Here is a 15,780-nt window from a genome sequence, read left to right on the forward strand (position 1 = left end):
CTATCAGTACAACACCAATGTTGTCTTTGACATTGAGGGGAAGCTGGTGGCCCGTTACCACAAGGTAAAGCAGCACTTCAGCATCACCCTGTTATTGATTATCAATATACTTTTCATCTCTCTGGCACCAATTTCAGATGGTTTATACAATAATTTTACATAATTGTAGAGTGACAACCAATCCAGGGTGATCTGAGGCAAGGATTTTATGGCCAGAAGGAAAAGCAGGCAAGTGTATGATTGATCAGGCCTTATTGCCAGGAACACCACAGCTGCAGAGCGCGTGCTGGATACCAACACCCAAGAGCTACATTTATGGTAGTAAATGGGAAAGAAGATGTGACAGCGTTTCCATACACAGTAAATGTTAGGTGGTCCTTGGCACAGTTTCAGTCAAGCCAGGTAGCCAGGCATGGCTTCCCAGAGGCAGCTGGGGCTCAGCCACCCCGTTTTGCATGGGGAGAGGGTCAGCTGGATGGATACAAACCCACTGTTGACAGCCAGCTCAGGTATCTCAACCCCCAGCTTTGCCTTAAAGCCTATCTCAGACACAAAGGTAGCAGTTCAAAATCTTACCTTGTTTTTATTTTCTAACATGCCGTTTTCTTCACCTGCAGTACAACCTGTTTAGAAGAGAAACTCAGTTTAATTACCCAAAAGAGCCAGGAGCCATCACCTTTGAAACCCCCTTTGGGAAGTTTGGCATTTTCACGTGCTTCGACATCCTTTTCCGTGAGCCTGCCGTGGTCCTGGTGAGCGAGTTGCAGGTGGACACTGTGCTCTTCCCGACGGCTTGGATGAACGTCCTGCCGTTTCTGACTGCCGTTGAGTTTCACTCTTCCTGGGCTATGGGCATGGGTGTCAATTTGCTTTCAGCAAATACCCACAACATGAGCTTTGCAATGACAGGTGAGTTGCATTTGGGAAAAGGGAAATTGTCTTCAGAGTACTGGATTCAGAAGCAGGCAAAAATTTTTTTAAAATAGTGAATTCTCTGGAAAATAGTGTTTATATTTTCTAGACTAAAAATATTATTCATGTTGTATGGAATGTAGTAAACAGCTTCAGGCAAGGAAATAACTGCATGTTGTGGGAGAGGTAAAATTAGAAAGTGCATGACATTAAATTTTGATATTTCAAAAGTGAAATTTTCTTTAAAAAATAGCACAGTTTCACTTAAATTTTCAGCCTCTTGTTTAGAAGCAGCATTTTTTGTTTACAATTCAATCCTAAGTTAAATGGAGGAAAAAATGTTTTAAACAGAACTTAATAACCCCAAAACAAAAGGAGGATTCCTGTTGTCTGTTGAATAAGTTATTGTCAGGTTTTTGTGCTGCTGAAGAATTAGAGATATTTTTATTTTGGTTTGATCCAAATAGATATTTACTGACAATTTTTTTTTTTTTCCTGTAAACTGAGAAAATATTGCTGTAGCTGCATCTGTAACTCTTCCCTGAAGTAGAAATGAAAGCCACAAAGGAACAGTTTTCCCTGTCCTAAATAGACAGAGCTGAGTTTAGGCCACAGCCCTGGGTTTCCTTCTGTGAAACTTAATTACCTCCACAGTTTCCTTCTTTGGCAAATATGCCAGTCTTGGGGCTCTGATTTACATTAAATTAATCTAAGTTCTTAAAAAAAAGGGGGATAGTCATGTGTCAAGTTGCTGTTTAAGGCTCAGATTCAAGATCCAGCAAAGCACAAAACCTGTGAAGTTCAGGTCATGTTTAATCTGTGGAGTTTAGGTCATGTTTTTACACTATGATGGTTATTATAGCTGTTCTGTGCTTTAAAATTCTTCCAAAATTCTCCGTAACCTGTTGACTGAAAATAGCACTACCAAAAAGCCCATTGGTGTGGCATGGGGTGTGGCTGGCCCCCAGCCAAGCCGTGCTCCCAGGTGCTGGCTGACGGAGGGCGGGTGGGTGTCCTCGGCAGGCAGTGGGCTGTTCACGCCGGAAGGACCTGCCGCCTACCACTACGACAGCGAGACAGAGGAGGGACGTCTCCTGGTAGCAGAACTGAGCGCACGCCCTCGTCTTTCCCCCACCTACCCCCCTGCTGTCAACTGGAGCTTGTATGCCACAAGCATCAAGAAATTTCCAGAAGAAGACACTTTTTCGGCAGCTGTCCGGCGGGATATATTCACTTTCAGTGCACTCAGGCGAAAAGCTGGAAATTACACGGTTTGCCAAGGAGACCTCTGCTGTCATTTGATCTATCGGATGCCAGACAAGAGCAAAGATGAAGTTTATGTCCTGGGTGCATTTGATGGTCTTCACGGTTCGCTCATAAAATACCATTGGCAGGTAATTGGTTTTGTAGGGGTGAGTGTGGGTTATATATGCCTGCATCCCCACCATCCCAAAACACCTGTCCATTCCTGAATCCTGAGAACTTTTCTTGTTATCAAATCCAGCTCCTGGCTGTTGAAAGCCTACCAGTATTTTGCCTTTCTGTGTCCTCCTCACAGATATGTACGCTGCTCAAGTGCCAGAGCACAGACCTGAACACATGTGGACAGCCGGTAGAGACAGCTCAGACCAAGTTTGAGATGTTCTCCCTCAGCGGCACCTTTGGCACCAACTATGTCTTTCCAGAAGTCTTGTACAGCGGGGTGCAGCTGGCCCCCGGGGAGTTTGAGGTAATGGGGCATCCTGGAGCTGTTTGATGCAAGGTTTTCCAGGCTAAGGAATATGGCTGCACTTTCTTTGGTTCTGTGGACTGTAACTCAAGAGGACATTTAAATGAATGGATTGAATTAATCCTTACTGACCAGAATGTATAAATGATAAGGCCAAGAATCTCTTCAGTGTTTTCTTTAGCAAATATGCCTTCCCAGTTCAGGCCCCAAATCTATAAATGGCAGATTTCAAGAAGCTATTTTCTAAGGGTTTCTACTCATGGGCACTTTAGGAGACAAAGAAATAAAATACTCTGACAAATTGTCCAAACAAGAAAAATTACTAATGAGTATCATGCATAATAGCAGAGATTCTATGCAGTTAAAAATATTAAAAGGGATTGTTGAGGGTTTTGTAGGGTTTTATTTTTTATTAGAAACTTTATCACATATTTTTGCCAAAATATGTTTTCATTCATAAAGCTTAGATTGTTTTTATGTAAGAGATTAAATGAAATCTTAATTTATTTGGAGAGGTATTTAATAGCTTATAGGAGACAATGAAGACAGTGAAAACAACTTGAAAATTTTTAGAGGAAACAAGGGTGATTTTTTACAAGGTAGAGAATGGAAAGGTCTAGTTGAAGATGTCCCTGCTTGCTGCAGGGAGGCTGGACTAGATGACCTCTAAAGGTCCCAGGAAAAGCATTGCTCATCCTGCTTATTTGTTTTGAATGAGACTTCTGTAAAAGCATACACATCAAAGGATTTATTGGTATGCTAAAATATGATCATGGCCTAATTTAAAAAAAATATTTTGTATTTTTTTAACAAATACATGCTTATTGTTTGTCACAGAGGCTCTTAAAATGTTGCAGGTATTCAGTTTATAAACAACAGTGATTTCAAATTAATCTGTAAAAAGTAACTAAGAAAAGCAAAATATGGCCAGTAGCTTGAAATTCTCTACTTCCATCTGGAAATTGTTTTGGGGTCTGCAAATCAAAAAAGATTTCAAATTACTGTCCTAGATATGTATATAACCTTCAAAGCATGTATGAGTAGCTAATGAGAATGTAAGAAATCAGTTACTCTTACTCTCACTTTCTTATGAAATGGGGAAAATTACCTTTTTTTTCCAAAGGTGGAGCTGAAGGAAGTTTTAAAGACCTTCACGTTCAATGAAATGTGGGAAGGCTATGGCAGATCCGGAGAGAATTCTAGTTTCTTTCATTCTTATGATTGTCTTTTAAAACTGCTGCATCAAAATATTCAACATCTAAGGCCTATCCTTTCTGCACCATGCAATATTGCCATTCTGTTAGTGGACTATTAGTAGCATTCTTTCCCTTTCCAACTAGGTGCTACGTGACGGACGTTTGAAAAGTAAACATGGCACATCAAAACCGCTTGTAACAGCGACGCTTTTTGGAAGGCTTTATGAAAAGGACCTGCCACATCCTCTGCGAACCTCCCCACAACGTAACGCCTTAGGAGACACACAGTCACCATAGACAGGAGGGGAGCTCCCTACAGTGATCCACCTCCTCATGAGCCCTGGCAGTTATCCTGTATCATTCCTCTTCTGCAATCTTGCACTTCTGCTCAACGGCCGTTGCAGCTGGGTTTATTCTGAAGAAAGCGATCTGATCACTCTGTTGTGTATACCTTTTTTAATAGCTCTTCAGCCAGAGCAATTATTTTTCAGTATGAATGCTCTGTCACAGAAATCTTTAATTGGAAATTATTTTTATCCCAAAGATATGATGTAGATTGCCAAGACAGCACTAGAAAGAAGACTGATACTGAAATGTATGAAGTGTGAAGTTTGCCAGTTTGCTGCAGAACAAATCTTCTCCAAGGAAGCCTTTCTCTCCCTTTTGCCCCTTCCTGTTTTTCAGACTATATAAGCACTAAGTGTCAGTGTTTCTCAGCCTTACACACCAATCAACAGAACCTCCCTAACGCTTAATTGGCTTTGGCCCCATTCTGACCAAGGGACTGTACAATGAAGAGAAAACAAAATTTGAAAAGGTTTTAGGTGCAACCTTCGAGAGAGAGACCACACAGGCACTGGGTCTGGATGAGCTCCATAAAGCACCTTCAATTCTACAACCTCTCTGAGTTTGCACCACTTTTTGCATGACAGATGTACGCTGGGTCCAATGCATTTCAGATCAGCCTTACTATATAAATATAGTATGCCAAGACCTTCTCCAAGGCATTTGGAAAATTTTTTTAAAACTGTGAAAACATAGGAAATAGGCAAAGTTTTAGTATCTGAAAAAAACATTTTACCATGTAGTGTGAGAAATGGGCATTATTTGGGACTTCTAGCAATGATATGTGAGGAAGTGGGGGGATGTTCAGAGTTATGGCATTTGTCTTCCCAAGTAACTATTACTTGTGATGCAGCCCTGCTCTCCTGGAGATGGCTGAACACCTGCCTGCTGACGGGAAATAGTGAATGAATTCCTTGCTTTGCTTTGCTTGAGCAGGTGGCTTCTGCTTTACTTATTAAACTGTCTTTACCTCAACCCACCAGTTTTCTCAGTTTCACTCTTCAGAGTCTCTTCCCCTTCAAGTGGATTGAGCAAGCAGCTGTCTGGTGCTTAATTGCTAGCTAGGGTTAAACCACAACATCTTCACATCACTGACTTACAGCCCACACCATGCTTAGCACTGAGCTGCCCTACATGTGGCATGTAAGAAACATGCTATGGCTTCCCACCCCATGCATACCAATGTGTGGTGTGTTGAAATCACATTATTTCTGTTTTCTTATGTGCTGCTGCTTCTTAGCACACAACTTTGGATGCTCCTTCCAGGGCTTGTTTCATCCTATTAAAAAAACAGCTGAGTTCGTACTCAGGGGAGGGACTGTACCTCTTGGGAGCAGTTATTCAAGACAGTCAGGGCCTTGAGGTCGTGCTTGCTGGTGGCTTGTCCAGGACTGCACCCTTTTTGCACCTGACTTGTGGTTGTAAGCCAGACCAGTCCATATAGCAGAGGAGGTTTTGGTCAAGAGAGATTATGACTGACCCATGGCAGTACTAATCCCACATGGCTATTGAGTGTGTAATGAGTGTGGGGGCCAGAATTGCAGATGGTCATGCCGAAGGGTGGGAGCAAATCCCCACTCTCCAAACCAGTCTGCTGCACTCCAGGAGTCCCTTGTTTTGCACATGAGGGGCACTAGTTTGGGGAAGGCAAATGAGACTGAGCATGCTGGTTATGACGGTCTGCGGTGCCACGTCGGTCTGTTGGTTTACACTGGGGTTGGCACAGTCAGACACATACAGTGGAAATTGTCTCTGTAGCAGAGCAGCCCTGGAGATGAGTCCCTGCGGTGGTGCTTCCCCATCCATCCTCAGTGCTGCTCATTCAACTGTCTGCCCCAGGAAAGGTCAAGGACACGCTCTGAGAAAGGTAAGAGCTATCCTTACATGTAAACTCCAGTACTGAAAAAGATCTCAAAAAGGTTTTTAACTTGAAAACTTGATTCTCCCTGCTGCACCTGAATCCTTCTTTTTCCCTTTCTGTTCCAGTCATGGTTGCTCCTTGAGATAGCTCAGGCCATGGCTCCAGTGGGGTAGGGTTGGAAGAAAGAGGGAGCCCCGCTGGTGGGGATGGCCACTGTCTCCTGCAGCCCTCTGACCACACAGGTGCTGCAGGAGCTGCAGACTAGGGTGTGGAGCCAGCACCCCACCTCCTTCTCGCACACCCTGCCACTCACGTCCACCTCCACTTGGCTGCACTTCAGGCAAAATGTGCTTTTATCACCTGGCCTAGAACTGCTCACGTGGGAAGGGGAAAAAAATAATTAAGAAAAGGAACCACTACTGGAGTGGCATGTGAATGCAATTTGACTTTTGTTTCTGTTGTCACAGTCAAATCACTTGATAAGAATCTTTTTTCACCAGTTGACTTTACATGCTAACCTACAAAAAAAGAAGAATCTGGGGAAATTTTAGAAAGAAGTGCCTCACAGATGCATCAGTAGCACTTGAAACAAACAAATACTTTGCAGGTTGCTGGTATCCCAAGTGTTTCATGTACTCCAAATGGATGTGGAATTTATAAAAATCTTTCCAAAGCTGAAGAGGAATACAGTCGGAAGACACAGACTGAACAGAATTGTAGACATTCAGTGTATTATTACTAGGCTTATCTTTATATATCATGTTAAACTTTCCTAAAGTACCTATATCAAAGGAGTCACTGAGAGTTAATTCAAGCTCCTGAGTTAGCGTTAAGGAGATAGGGCTCCTGGGGACATAACTAGGATTTAAAATAGATGTTTTCTCTTTATTCAAGAGTAGAGTTTATGCCACTTTCTGCTCCCTTGTCACTATTCAGGCTGTGATAATCGAACATAAAAATCTCTCACGTATCTCTTGCTGGCATTTCTGAAGTATGGAGCACTTCCCAGACACATGCAGACCTGACAGTCTTAGGCTGTCAGAATTGGAAATGGGTAGAAAACAATTGATATTGCTGGTTAAGTAGCTTATAGGATACCAGGAAAGGACTCAAAACTCATCCATTAGGGATGCAGAAGTCCAAGATTGTTTAAAAATTACACTAAAACCAAATCTGAAGAATGGTTGACCTGTAGTTTTCACGATTTGCTGCCTAGCATTCCTCTCCCTGAGAGACTAATGAGGGTGCCATACAATGAACCACTGAGAAGTTTATTAATCCCTTTCTCATTTCTGATGATAAAACAAGAATTTAATCAAGCAGAGGATGAAGTTACACGGTTCATTGCAGCAGTCTCAGAATAGCTCCATCATTTTAATGCACAAGAACCATGAACTCTGCTTTTGGGTAAGGATTCCCTGGAAGGAGTGCAAAAGCCAAAAAGTTATTCAGCTGTGGAACTTGGTGGTCACGCTAACGTTCAGTTTTAGGAAATGTGAGTTTTTTGTAATAAAGATCAATTTCAAATGATGCAAATTACAGAAAGATTCTGAATACAGAAGCAAAGAGATAATAAATGACCGATGCAACACATCACATTCACCTGGAACAGTTTTTGTTTAATTAATGGAAAGTTAGCTGGCTATGCACTTACTTTCCTACCCGGTAAGTGATAGGTAGAAAAGAGAAGATGCTAGCTCATGTTTAGGAATTTTTTTTTTTTTTTTTAAAACAGACCTCTCCTGCATTTTCCTTATGGGATAGAATTTGAGTGTCTGAAAGGACAGGAGTTTTTAATGACTCTGGGACAGATATCCCAGAGAAGAAGAATCAAATTAATTTATATGTAATTCATATCAGTGACTCCACCTCAAAAGCTTCTCCAGATGGTATCCTAATGAACCCCATCCTTTTCTAAGCTGGAAAAGCCTGCTCTTTACATGTCAATATTTCTTCCTTATACCTTCATGCTGGCCAAAGCAAACAAGACCCACCTGTCCACAGTGTCTCTGATCACACAGAGAAAAAAACAAGTCCTTAATAGATTTTATTTATTAAAGGCTTCAGATTAAGGTAGAAAAATAATGTGTTAAAATAAGTGTGATCCAAACCTTATGACTGACTTAAGTAAGACTGGTAACAACTTTAGGGAAATTTTAACTGTGAGTAAAATCTAATGTACTTTATTGTACACATTGGATGAAAGCAAGTAGACCTTGAGTAAAAATGGAGTGATAGAATCTTAATAATATGGGGGTTTGGGGTTTTCTTTTTAAAGAGAGAAGGACACTACAGCCATGTCCTTGTACACATATTTAGTCATCATAACCTCAAGTTATCCATTAAATAACATGGAGCAGAAAGGTGCAGTCAGAGGTTGTGCAACTATTAGACCCATTAATACAGTACTAAATGTTTATGAACAACTCATGTTATCGTAGATGAATTACCAGCAGTATGGGACACTGTTCCTAGGTACATAGAATCAGTGCAAATATACTGAGGGATAGACAGAATGACCATGACCTGAGCTTGAACCAAAGAATTCATATATTTCTGATTAACCAAGGACCAAATTATAACCCTGCCTCATCCAAACAGTGTTTGCAATGTCACCATCCACCATTAGAGCAGGAAAGCTGAAAAAGATAAATAATTTGCCCAGGTCAATAAAGACAGCAACAATTATTATAAGGCTTACCACAGATAATACAGGAATACTTCTCAGTGGTTTGTGATGGACTATGAGATGTCATGGAGCCCAACAGAGAAATAGTTCTAGTATACCTTCTAAAGATTAACCTCTTGCCACTGTAGACAAACAGCATTTCCTACTGAAGCCACAGATGAGCACAACAGCATTACCCTGTGTTGTCTACCTCTGGATCAGACACAGCTAGAAATGATCAGTCTTGGTGAAACAGAAGCCTAGCATACTGACAACAATGACCTAATTTCTCTTTCACTTTAGAAAATAATTAAGAATTATTAGAAGCACTTGTAGCCTGCATTTGTGAAAGTATTGAAATGTTTCTTGTAGCTATTTATTACTATAAATTTGTAAGTGAAATATTCCATTGTTTGTTCAGATAATCTCATGGCATCAGCGAATTTCTACTACAGATACGTACAATATAAGAAATGCATTGTAACTACATGATTTTAACTTTACCTACCCAACTTCATTTGTTGCTTCTAATATTAAAGTTAATTTTTATGAACTCATAGCCTGGTAGCTCTGACAGTGTTAGGATGAAAGAGCAGCAATGAGTGTAGGAAGCAGTAGTATCTTTTAATGTCAGAAAAAAATAGTCAAACTTTAGGAAAGCCCTTTGCAGAAAAAAAAAAAAAAAGTATTTGCATACAGTTGGTTGCCCAGCTTACATACTGCAAAATATAATAATATAAAACATTTTCTATTCTGCAAGTCACCTTGCTGTGTTTTTCATGCTTTTTAAATTGCTTTTTGTACACTGAAAAAGGACTATTCACTTATAGTTTTGGGGTTCTTTAAGGAAAAGACATTGTTTTATTGAGGAAAAACTTTCTTAGTAATTTGTGTCAAATTTATGAATGGTTTTGGAAAAATCAAAACCTCATTCTGCAACATTTATGAAAATCCTAGGCAAAATATAATAATGATAAGCAATTTTGATGCCTTAGTATCAACTCCATTAAGCTGATCAAAGAGAGTACAGTGAAATTGAGGCCTATACCATTCCTAAGTTACTTCCAGACTCTTTAGGATACACTCCCCCTTACTTGTTAGAGACCTTTCTAAGTTTTCGATAAAGCATTATTTACTGTGCTGGCTAAGTGCTGCTATCTAATATCTAGTTATCTCTTTTCTTGTTTTCATTTTTTTCTCCACTAAGAGCCAGAAATCATGGCTTAATGCTCTTTTCATTGAGGTCACATAAAGTCAAATGGGGCAGTGAGTTTGCTATACTACTACTAAAATCAATGGTGGTACATCAGTTTACACCTCCTGATTGTGCATCTGCAGAGACAGAGATATTCTGCATTTAGTTGTGAATTCAAACAGTCATATTCTATGGGGTTTTTTTTCAATTTGCCCTGCATGGAGGCTCTCACACCACTTGACTGGCTTTGGTTGGGGCTGGAAGTCGTCAGCTCTGCCCAGGAGAGTTCATAGAGAGGTTGACCATATGCCTCCCACTTTGGCAGAAGTTAGGTGCACTGGCCCTGTAAAATCCCCAGTATCTTGGTGTATTGGGTTTGTGTCTCCAGATTTTGCTAGCAGGAGGGCTACAGGGATGAGTTCTTCACCTGCCTGTTATGGTAATTGGTGAATGATCTCCCCATGCCCTTATTTCAACTCATGAGTCTTTCATTATATTTTTCTCTCCCCTGTCCAACTGAGGAGGGGAGTGATAGAGTGGCTTTGGTGCGTACCTGGTGTCCAACCAGGGTCAACCCACTACACTTGGTTTGTCACTCAGCTGATAAACTGTACAAAAATTGATTAAAAATGTACAAACTTTTGTTTTCTTCCCATCCCTTATTTGGTTAGTAGTTGTCTTCTCCAGTTTTCTCAGAGATGTTCTTATGCTGAGTTGGCTGCGATAGCTAACCTAACGAAATTGGGAAAGCACATTATAATCCATTCAGGAAAACTTGTTGTTCAAGAGAGAATTACGCTTGTCTAAGTAGAAATCAAATATATCTGACACTGAGATATAAAAGGAAAGAGCAAGCTGTAAAAACATGGCCATTAGTGGACACCGATGTACTACTTCCTGGTAGCTAGACTGAAAGGCAGAAAGCTTTGGCAGGTGTGGGTAAAAATACATGTGTGGTGCCTTTCATAACAGATGTCATTTATCTCAAGAGTATCAGATAGCTGTATGTATAAGGACAAGAGCCAAAAAAAAAGCTTAAGTTTGATCAATCGTCATTACCTAGCAACAGGCTTAAACATTTATTTTGTTGAAGACTTTCTGAGCCTATCTTTAATGCTCTTGCAATCTCTATCACTTCCCTCCTCAGCTGGACAGGGGGGAGAAAAATATAATGAAAGGCTCATGGGTTGAAATAAGGGCATGGAGAGATCATTCACCAATTACCATCACAGGCAAAACAGATGCAGCTTGGGGAAATTAGTTGAAATGCTCTTACACTAGGCATTTTAGATTGTTTATTCATGTTAATATTAGACCTCAGTTTGCAGGGATTCTTCCAAGTTCAGCATTAAACTAAACAAAAAGCAAGCATGAAACCTCACGCATTTGAGGGTCAGGCAACACTTAATGTAATCACTCTTGTGTTTTGCTAACAGCCTCTTACAACACCAGTTGTTTTCTGCTGAGTCTTTTCTTACAGATTATTGCTCTTCTATCACTAAGGATGCGACCCATACCCTTCCTTGATTTGTCAAGGCTCATCACTAGATTACAACTTATAGAAACATAGAATTGTTTCGGTTAGTGAAGACCTTTAAAGTCATCGAGCCCAACCATAAACCTTAACACTGCCAAGGCCACCACTAAACCATGTCCCTAAGCAGCACATCTACACGTCTTTTACATACTTCCAGGAATGGTGACTCCACTGCTTCCCTGGGTAGCCTGTTCCAATGCTGACAAGCCCTTTGGTGAAGAAATTTTTCCTAATATGTAATCTAAACCTCCCCTGGAGCAACTTGCGGCCATTTCCTCTTGTCCCTATCACCTGTTACTTGGGAGAACAGACAGACACACACCTTGCTACAACCTCCTGTCACGTAGTTGTAGAGAATAATCTTGATGTCTTACAAACATTTGCAATCACAGCACTTCCACGAAGCTAGGAGTAATTTTATCCTATAGCCTAGATGAAGAAATGAAGTGCAAATAAACTGATATTCACAGTAGACACTAGTTTAGGCAGTTAACTTGAGATGCCAGAATAATTCATATTACAAAAATATTGTATATAGTCAAAACATGATTGTCACTGGCTTCAGCTGCAAGTGCTGACTACCTGTAAAAATCAAGTCCTGGCATGCACCCAGAAAATGAGGAGCACATGTTCAGTGAAAGCTTCAAAACCTGTGGTATGAAATGACCCACGTAATATCGCGTGATAACAGAAGTATGTTAGATATACAGCATGTTAGAAAGAAGGGAAAAGGACCTGTACAAGGGGATCCATTTAGGGCATCCGTCCACATAGGCAGCTGGGGCAACAAGGCATGCAAGGCACATAAGGAAGAAACAGCAACAATTGCAGATAAGAACAAAATGGACTACAGAGCGGGGAAAAGTGGAGGGGGAGAAGAAAAGAGAGATATTTACTTTCCCTTCACCAACCCTCACCTGCATGATCAAAAAGTTATGCAGGCTGGTAGAGGCACATTTAAATAGCTAAACCTCCTGCTGCTGCCATCTGTTCCCCCTCTGTCTCACAGGTATTGTGCATGAGATGGTTAGCAAGCAGGAACTTGATAATAAATTGTAAATCAAATTCAAACTGACTCCAGTGCACCCTCACCTCCCCTTTGGTGATCCAAAAAGTATATTCAAATGACATACAGCAGCTACTGACAAGATAAATGAAGCTCTTTTTGCTGAAAAATCAGGTTGCACATGCATGTCTTCCTGAGACTAGGCAGTGGAGGGTGGGCACAAAAGGGCAGAGCCTCTGACACTGGTAGTTTCTGCACTAGTTGAGTTGCTGTTCCTACAGTGCCCTGATACCAGTGATGCTCATGCACAGCACTGCTGCTTCTTGCAGCAGCAAACAGCTGTGGAAGGAAAGAATGGCACTGGCAGGTGGTCCCCCCCAGCCCTGTGCTTAAAAATGCCGCACAGTGCAGCAGCAAACAGCTGTGGAAGGAAAGAATGGCACTGGCAGGTGGTCCCCCCCAGCCCTGTGCTTAAAAATGCCGCACAGTGCAGCAGCACGGGCAACTGCAGTCTGCTGGACTTGCAAATGGACAACCAGAAACAATCAAGCTCGTTCAATATTTCTAAGAAAACAGCTTGTGCCTATTGTAGTCAAATCAAGCATTTGTGAAAGGCAACAGAGAGTCCTGCATGAGAATGGAGGCTCCAGCACATTTTTTATTGACATACAAGCCTTTATTGGCAATTGCACCTTGCTAGGGCCATACTTCCCTATCTCCCAAGGCCACCCCAATCCCAAATCCCCAAGGAGAAGCTGCAGCCTGAGCCATGCAGGTCCGGCTCAGGGCTCAGAGAAACCTCAGGGTAGCAGGAGTTGGAAGGCATGGCTCTCCCCAGCACAGCCCATCAGCTGGTGTACACAAACTGGCCCAAAGTGGGTCAGTTCTGCTCCCTGGGAGTACTTCTTTCTCGAAGGACTCTCCTCTTTGGGTTCCACAGCGGTACTAAAACTCGTACTGTTTACTCTACATTGACTTATCGCTAGTCAATGAGCGGTGTTTTAAAAAGCAACAGGTTGCACTTTGGTCACTGCTGATTTGTAATTTGGCCGTATTTAGGTATAGTTCCTCTGGTACGGTAAAAGATACACAAATAGGCAATCAACATCTCATTAAGTCCCTGATACAAAGCATATAAACACGAGAGCATCGTAAATAAAAGACAAGCAGAATTTTTTATGAGGAGGAACCAAAATTTTTTTAAATAAGTCACGTTCTCAGATACTGTTGAAGTATTGTGGTTTAACTCTTTTTGAAAATATCCAGTCTGTGGTAGAAAAATCAAATTTTCAAGGATAACTGAAATTGCTAGTTTGGCAATGTTACACAAAATTGAAAAGAGGACAAGAAACATCAGGCTATCTTAAAAACAGTTCAGCGCTATTAGCTCCATCTGTACTTTAACCGTAATAAACATTTATCTTTATTTTGTGTGCTTCTTTCCATGAGCCTGGCTTTAACTTAATTCGAATGCAGTCATCTTTGCATATGCTAGTGGCTTATGTCAGAATAGATTTATTATCTGCTTATCTTTTCTGAATATTTAATATTTACGTCATCCTGTTGATAAGATTTTTCCAACAGACTGTAAACTAGAGTCAGACCAAGCGTGCAGCTGCTCAGCTGTGGGATTCATGTGGGATGAGTCACTATCGCGCTGTATCCGCAGACTGCACCAGTTCGTGGTGAGGAAATAACTCCTGAGCAGGTACCATCTCCGTGACACACGGTCTGAAATATGGTGAGTTTCCAGTATGCTAGTCTGGGAAATTATTTTGTTTCAAAGATGAATTTTCTATGGTTAGCACTGAAGATAATAGTCATTATTCTACATGTATCGCTGCGTTCTTTCTGTAGTGAACAGCAATAGCACCAACAGCAATGAGGCTTGGTGGTGGCTGAGAGGATGATTCAAAAAGCCATTCATTCCCAATAACTGAAAGAGGAGCATAGCTAGGGGGCAAAACTCTTTTCAGGCAAAGCTATGGATTCAGAGAAAGACTCCTTACTTTCTGTGAAGTTATTGCAGAGCCATGAGGATGCAGAATGATAAAGCTGGGATTGTACTTGCTTACTGCTGACTGCCTCCTTCCTCCGCGTTCGCCTTCATTTTGGAGGTGGTGCTCGGAGGCCACCAAATATCTACAAACCAGCCACAGTCCTAAATTCACTCTCATGGGATTAGTGGGTGCATGGGAGCACTGCAGAGGCACGGGGGACCTATGCCTGGGTGCCTCTGCTCCGCACCCATATCTTGACTGGGGGGATTTGCTCGCCCTCCCTCTGGGTGAGCCCAACCCTGCTGTCTGCTGGAGCAGCTTTTGCAATCTAGGGGAGGCAATGGATGGCGTTACAGCGTTACTTAGCAGGGCTATCAAATATATAGAAACCCCTCTCTTTACCATGTGCAGAGATAATTTATTGGTTTTGGATAGATGTGTTTTGCTTTGCTGGAAAAACATTATTTTCTTGGAATCTCTTAGTCCTCTGTGCATTTCAGAGATGTGCATTTATCCTGAGGTTCGGATTTACAGTCCTGCTCTTAAGCACTACACTTTGCAAAAGAGCACAAACTTCCCGTTACTCTGTATAAACAGCTATTTTTACTTGGCAAGGAAAAGCGGTGGTTTCCACTGAAAAGTAAGTATATAAACCATGGGAAAAGATCCAGAGGTCAATCTTGTCATCCGTTCTTCTTCAAGTTCCTCTGGTATAAATCTACGCTAATTTCAGGTTGTTTTCAGCAGAATTGCTCCAGGTTTGCAGCAACAGCATTCAGATTAGTAGTTGGCACAACTTCTTGTTTAACCCATATAATGGAATACATATTTTGAACTAATAACTCATTAGGAATTTGTGCATTTCCCCTTAGATTTCAAATATATGAATGGAAACTTAAGAAGATAATTTTTCGTAATGCTGTGTTTTTTTCCCTGAAGACTGCATAAATGGTGAGTGGAGCTAGATACTTTCAAAATTCCTCTCCAACCACGGGGCCACCTTAGAGCCTCCAGTAGTTTTAAATCCATGGTTCCCCGTGCAGAGAGCTAGTTTTTAAAATGAACAATGAAAATTAGAAACTTTTATCTGTCTATTGGATACTGTAAAATTCTATTTCCTGCCAAATAACCAAACTGTACCCACAGAAATGCAAGCTAAAAGTCACACTAGAAATCAATTATATTGTGCCTTCTATTTTTTTTTTTTCTTTGTGGTAACAGTTCTCATTCCTAAGCCCCGTTCTGTTTCTTTCCATTTCCAGTGTCCCTTTCACAGTCTTGCCTAAGAAAGACAGAATCATTTTTTAACACATTGTTCAAATGGGTTTGGT

The 15,780-nt window shown here is 41.1% G+C and overlaps 1 protein-coding gene across 1 annotated transcript; it reads left to right on the forward strand.

The window, feature by feature from the left end:
- Positions 1-4: 4 nt before the first annotated feature.
- Positions 5-4,134, forward strand: LOC104521607 (vascular non-inflammatory molecule 2; the record flags this gene model as incomplete). The annotated part of the gene is made up of 5 exons (XM_010163663.1): positions 5-64; positions 618-909; positions 1,936-2,306; positions 2,471-2,641; positions 3,982-4,134. Coding segments are annotated over 5 exons (1,047 nt in total), but the record flags the coding sequence as incomplete, so codon positions are not given.
- Positions 4,135-15,780: the final 11,646 nt, after the last annotated feature.

The sequence above is a fragment of the Antrostomus carolinensis genome, unplaced genomic scaffold (assembly GCF_000700745.2).
Source record: "Antrostomus carolinensis isolate BGI_N321 unplaced genomic scaffold, ASM70074v2 scaffold23902, whole genome shotgun sequence".
NCBI classification, from domain to species: domain Eukaryota; kingdom Metazoa; phylum Chordata; class Aves; order Caprimulgiformes; family Caprimulgidae; genus Antrostomus; species Antrostomus carolinensis.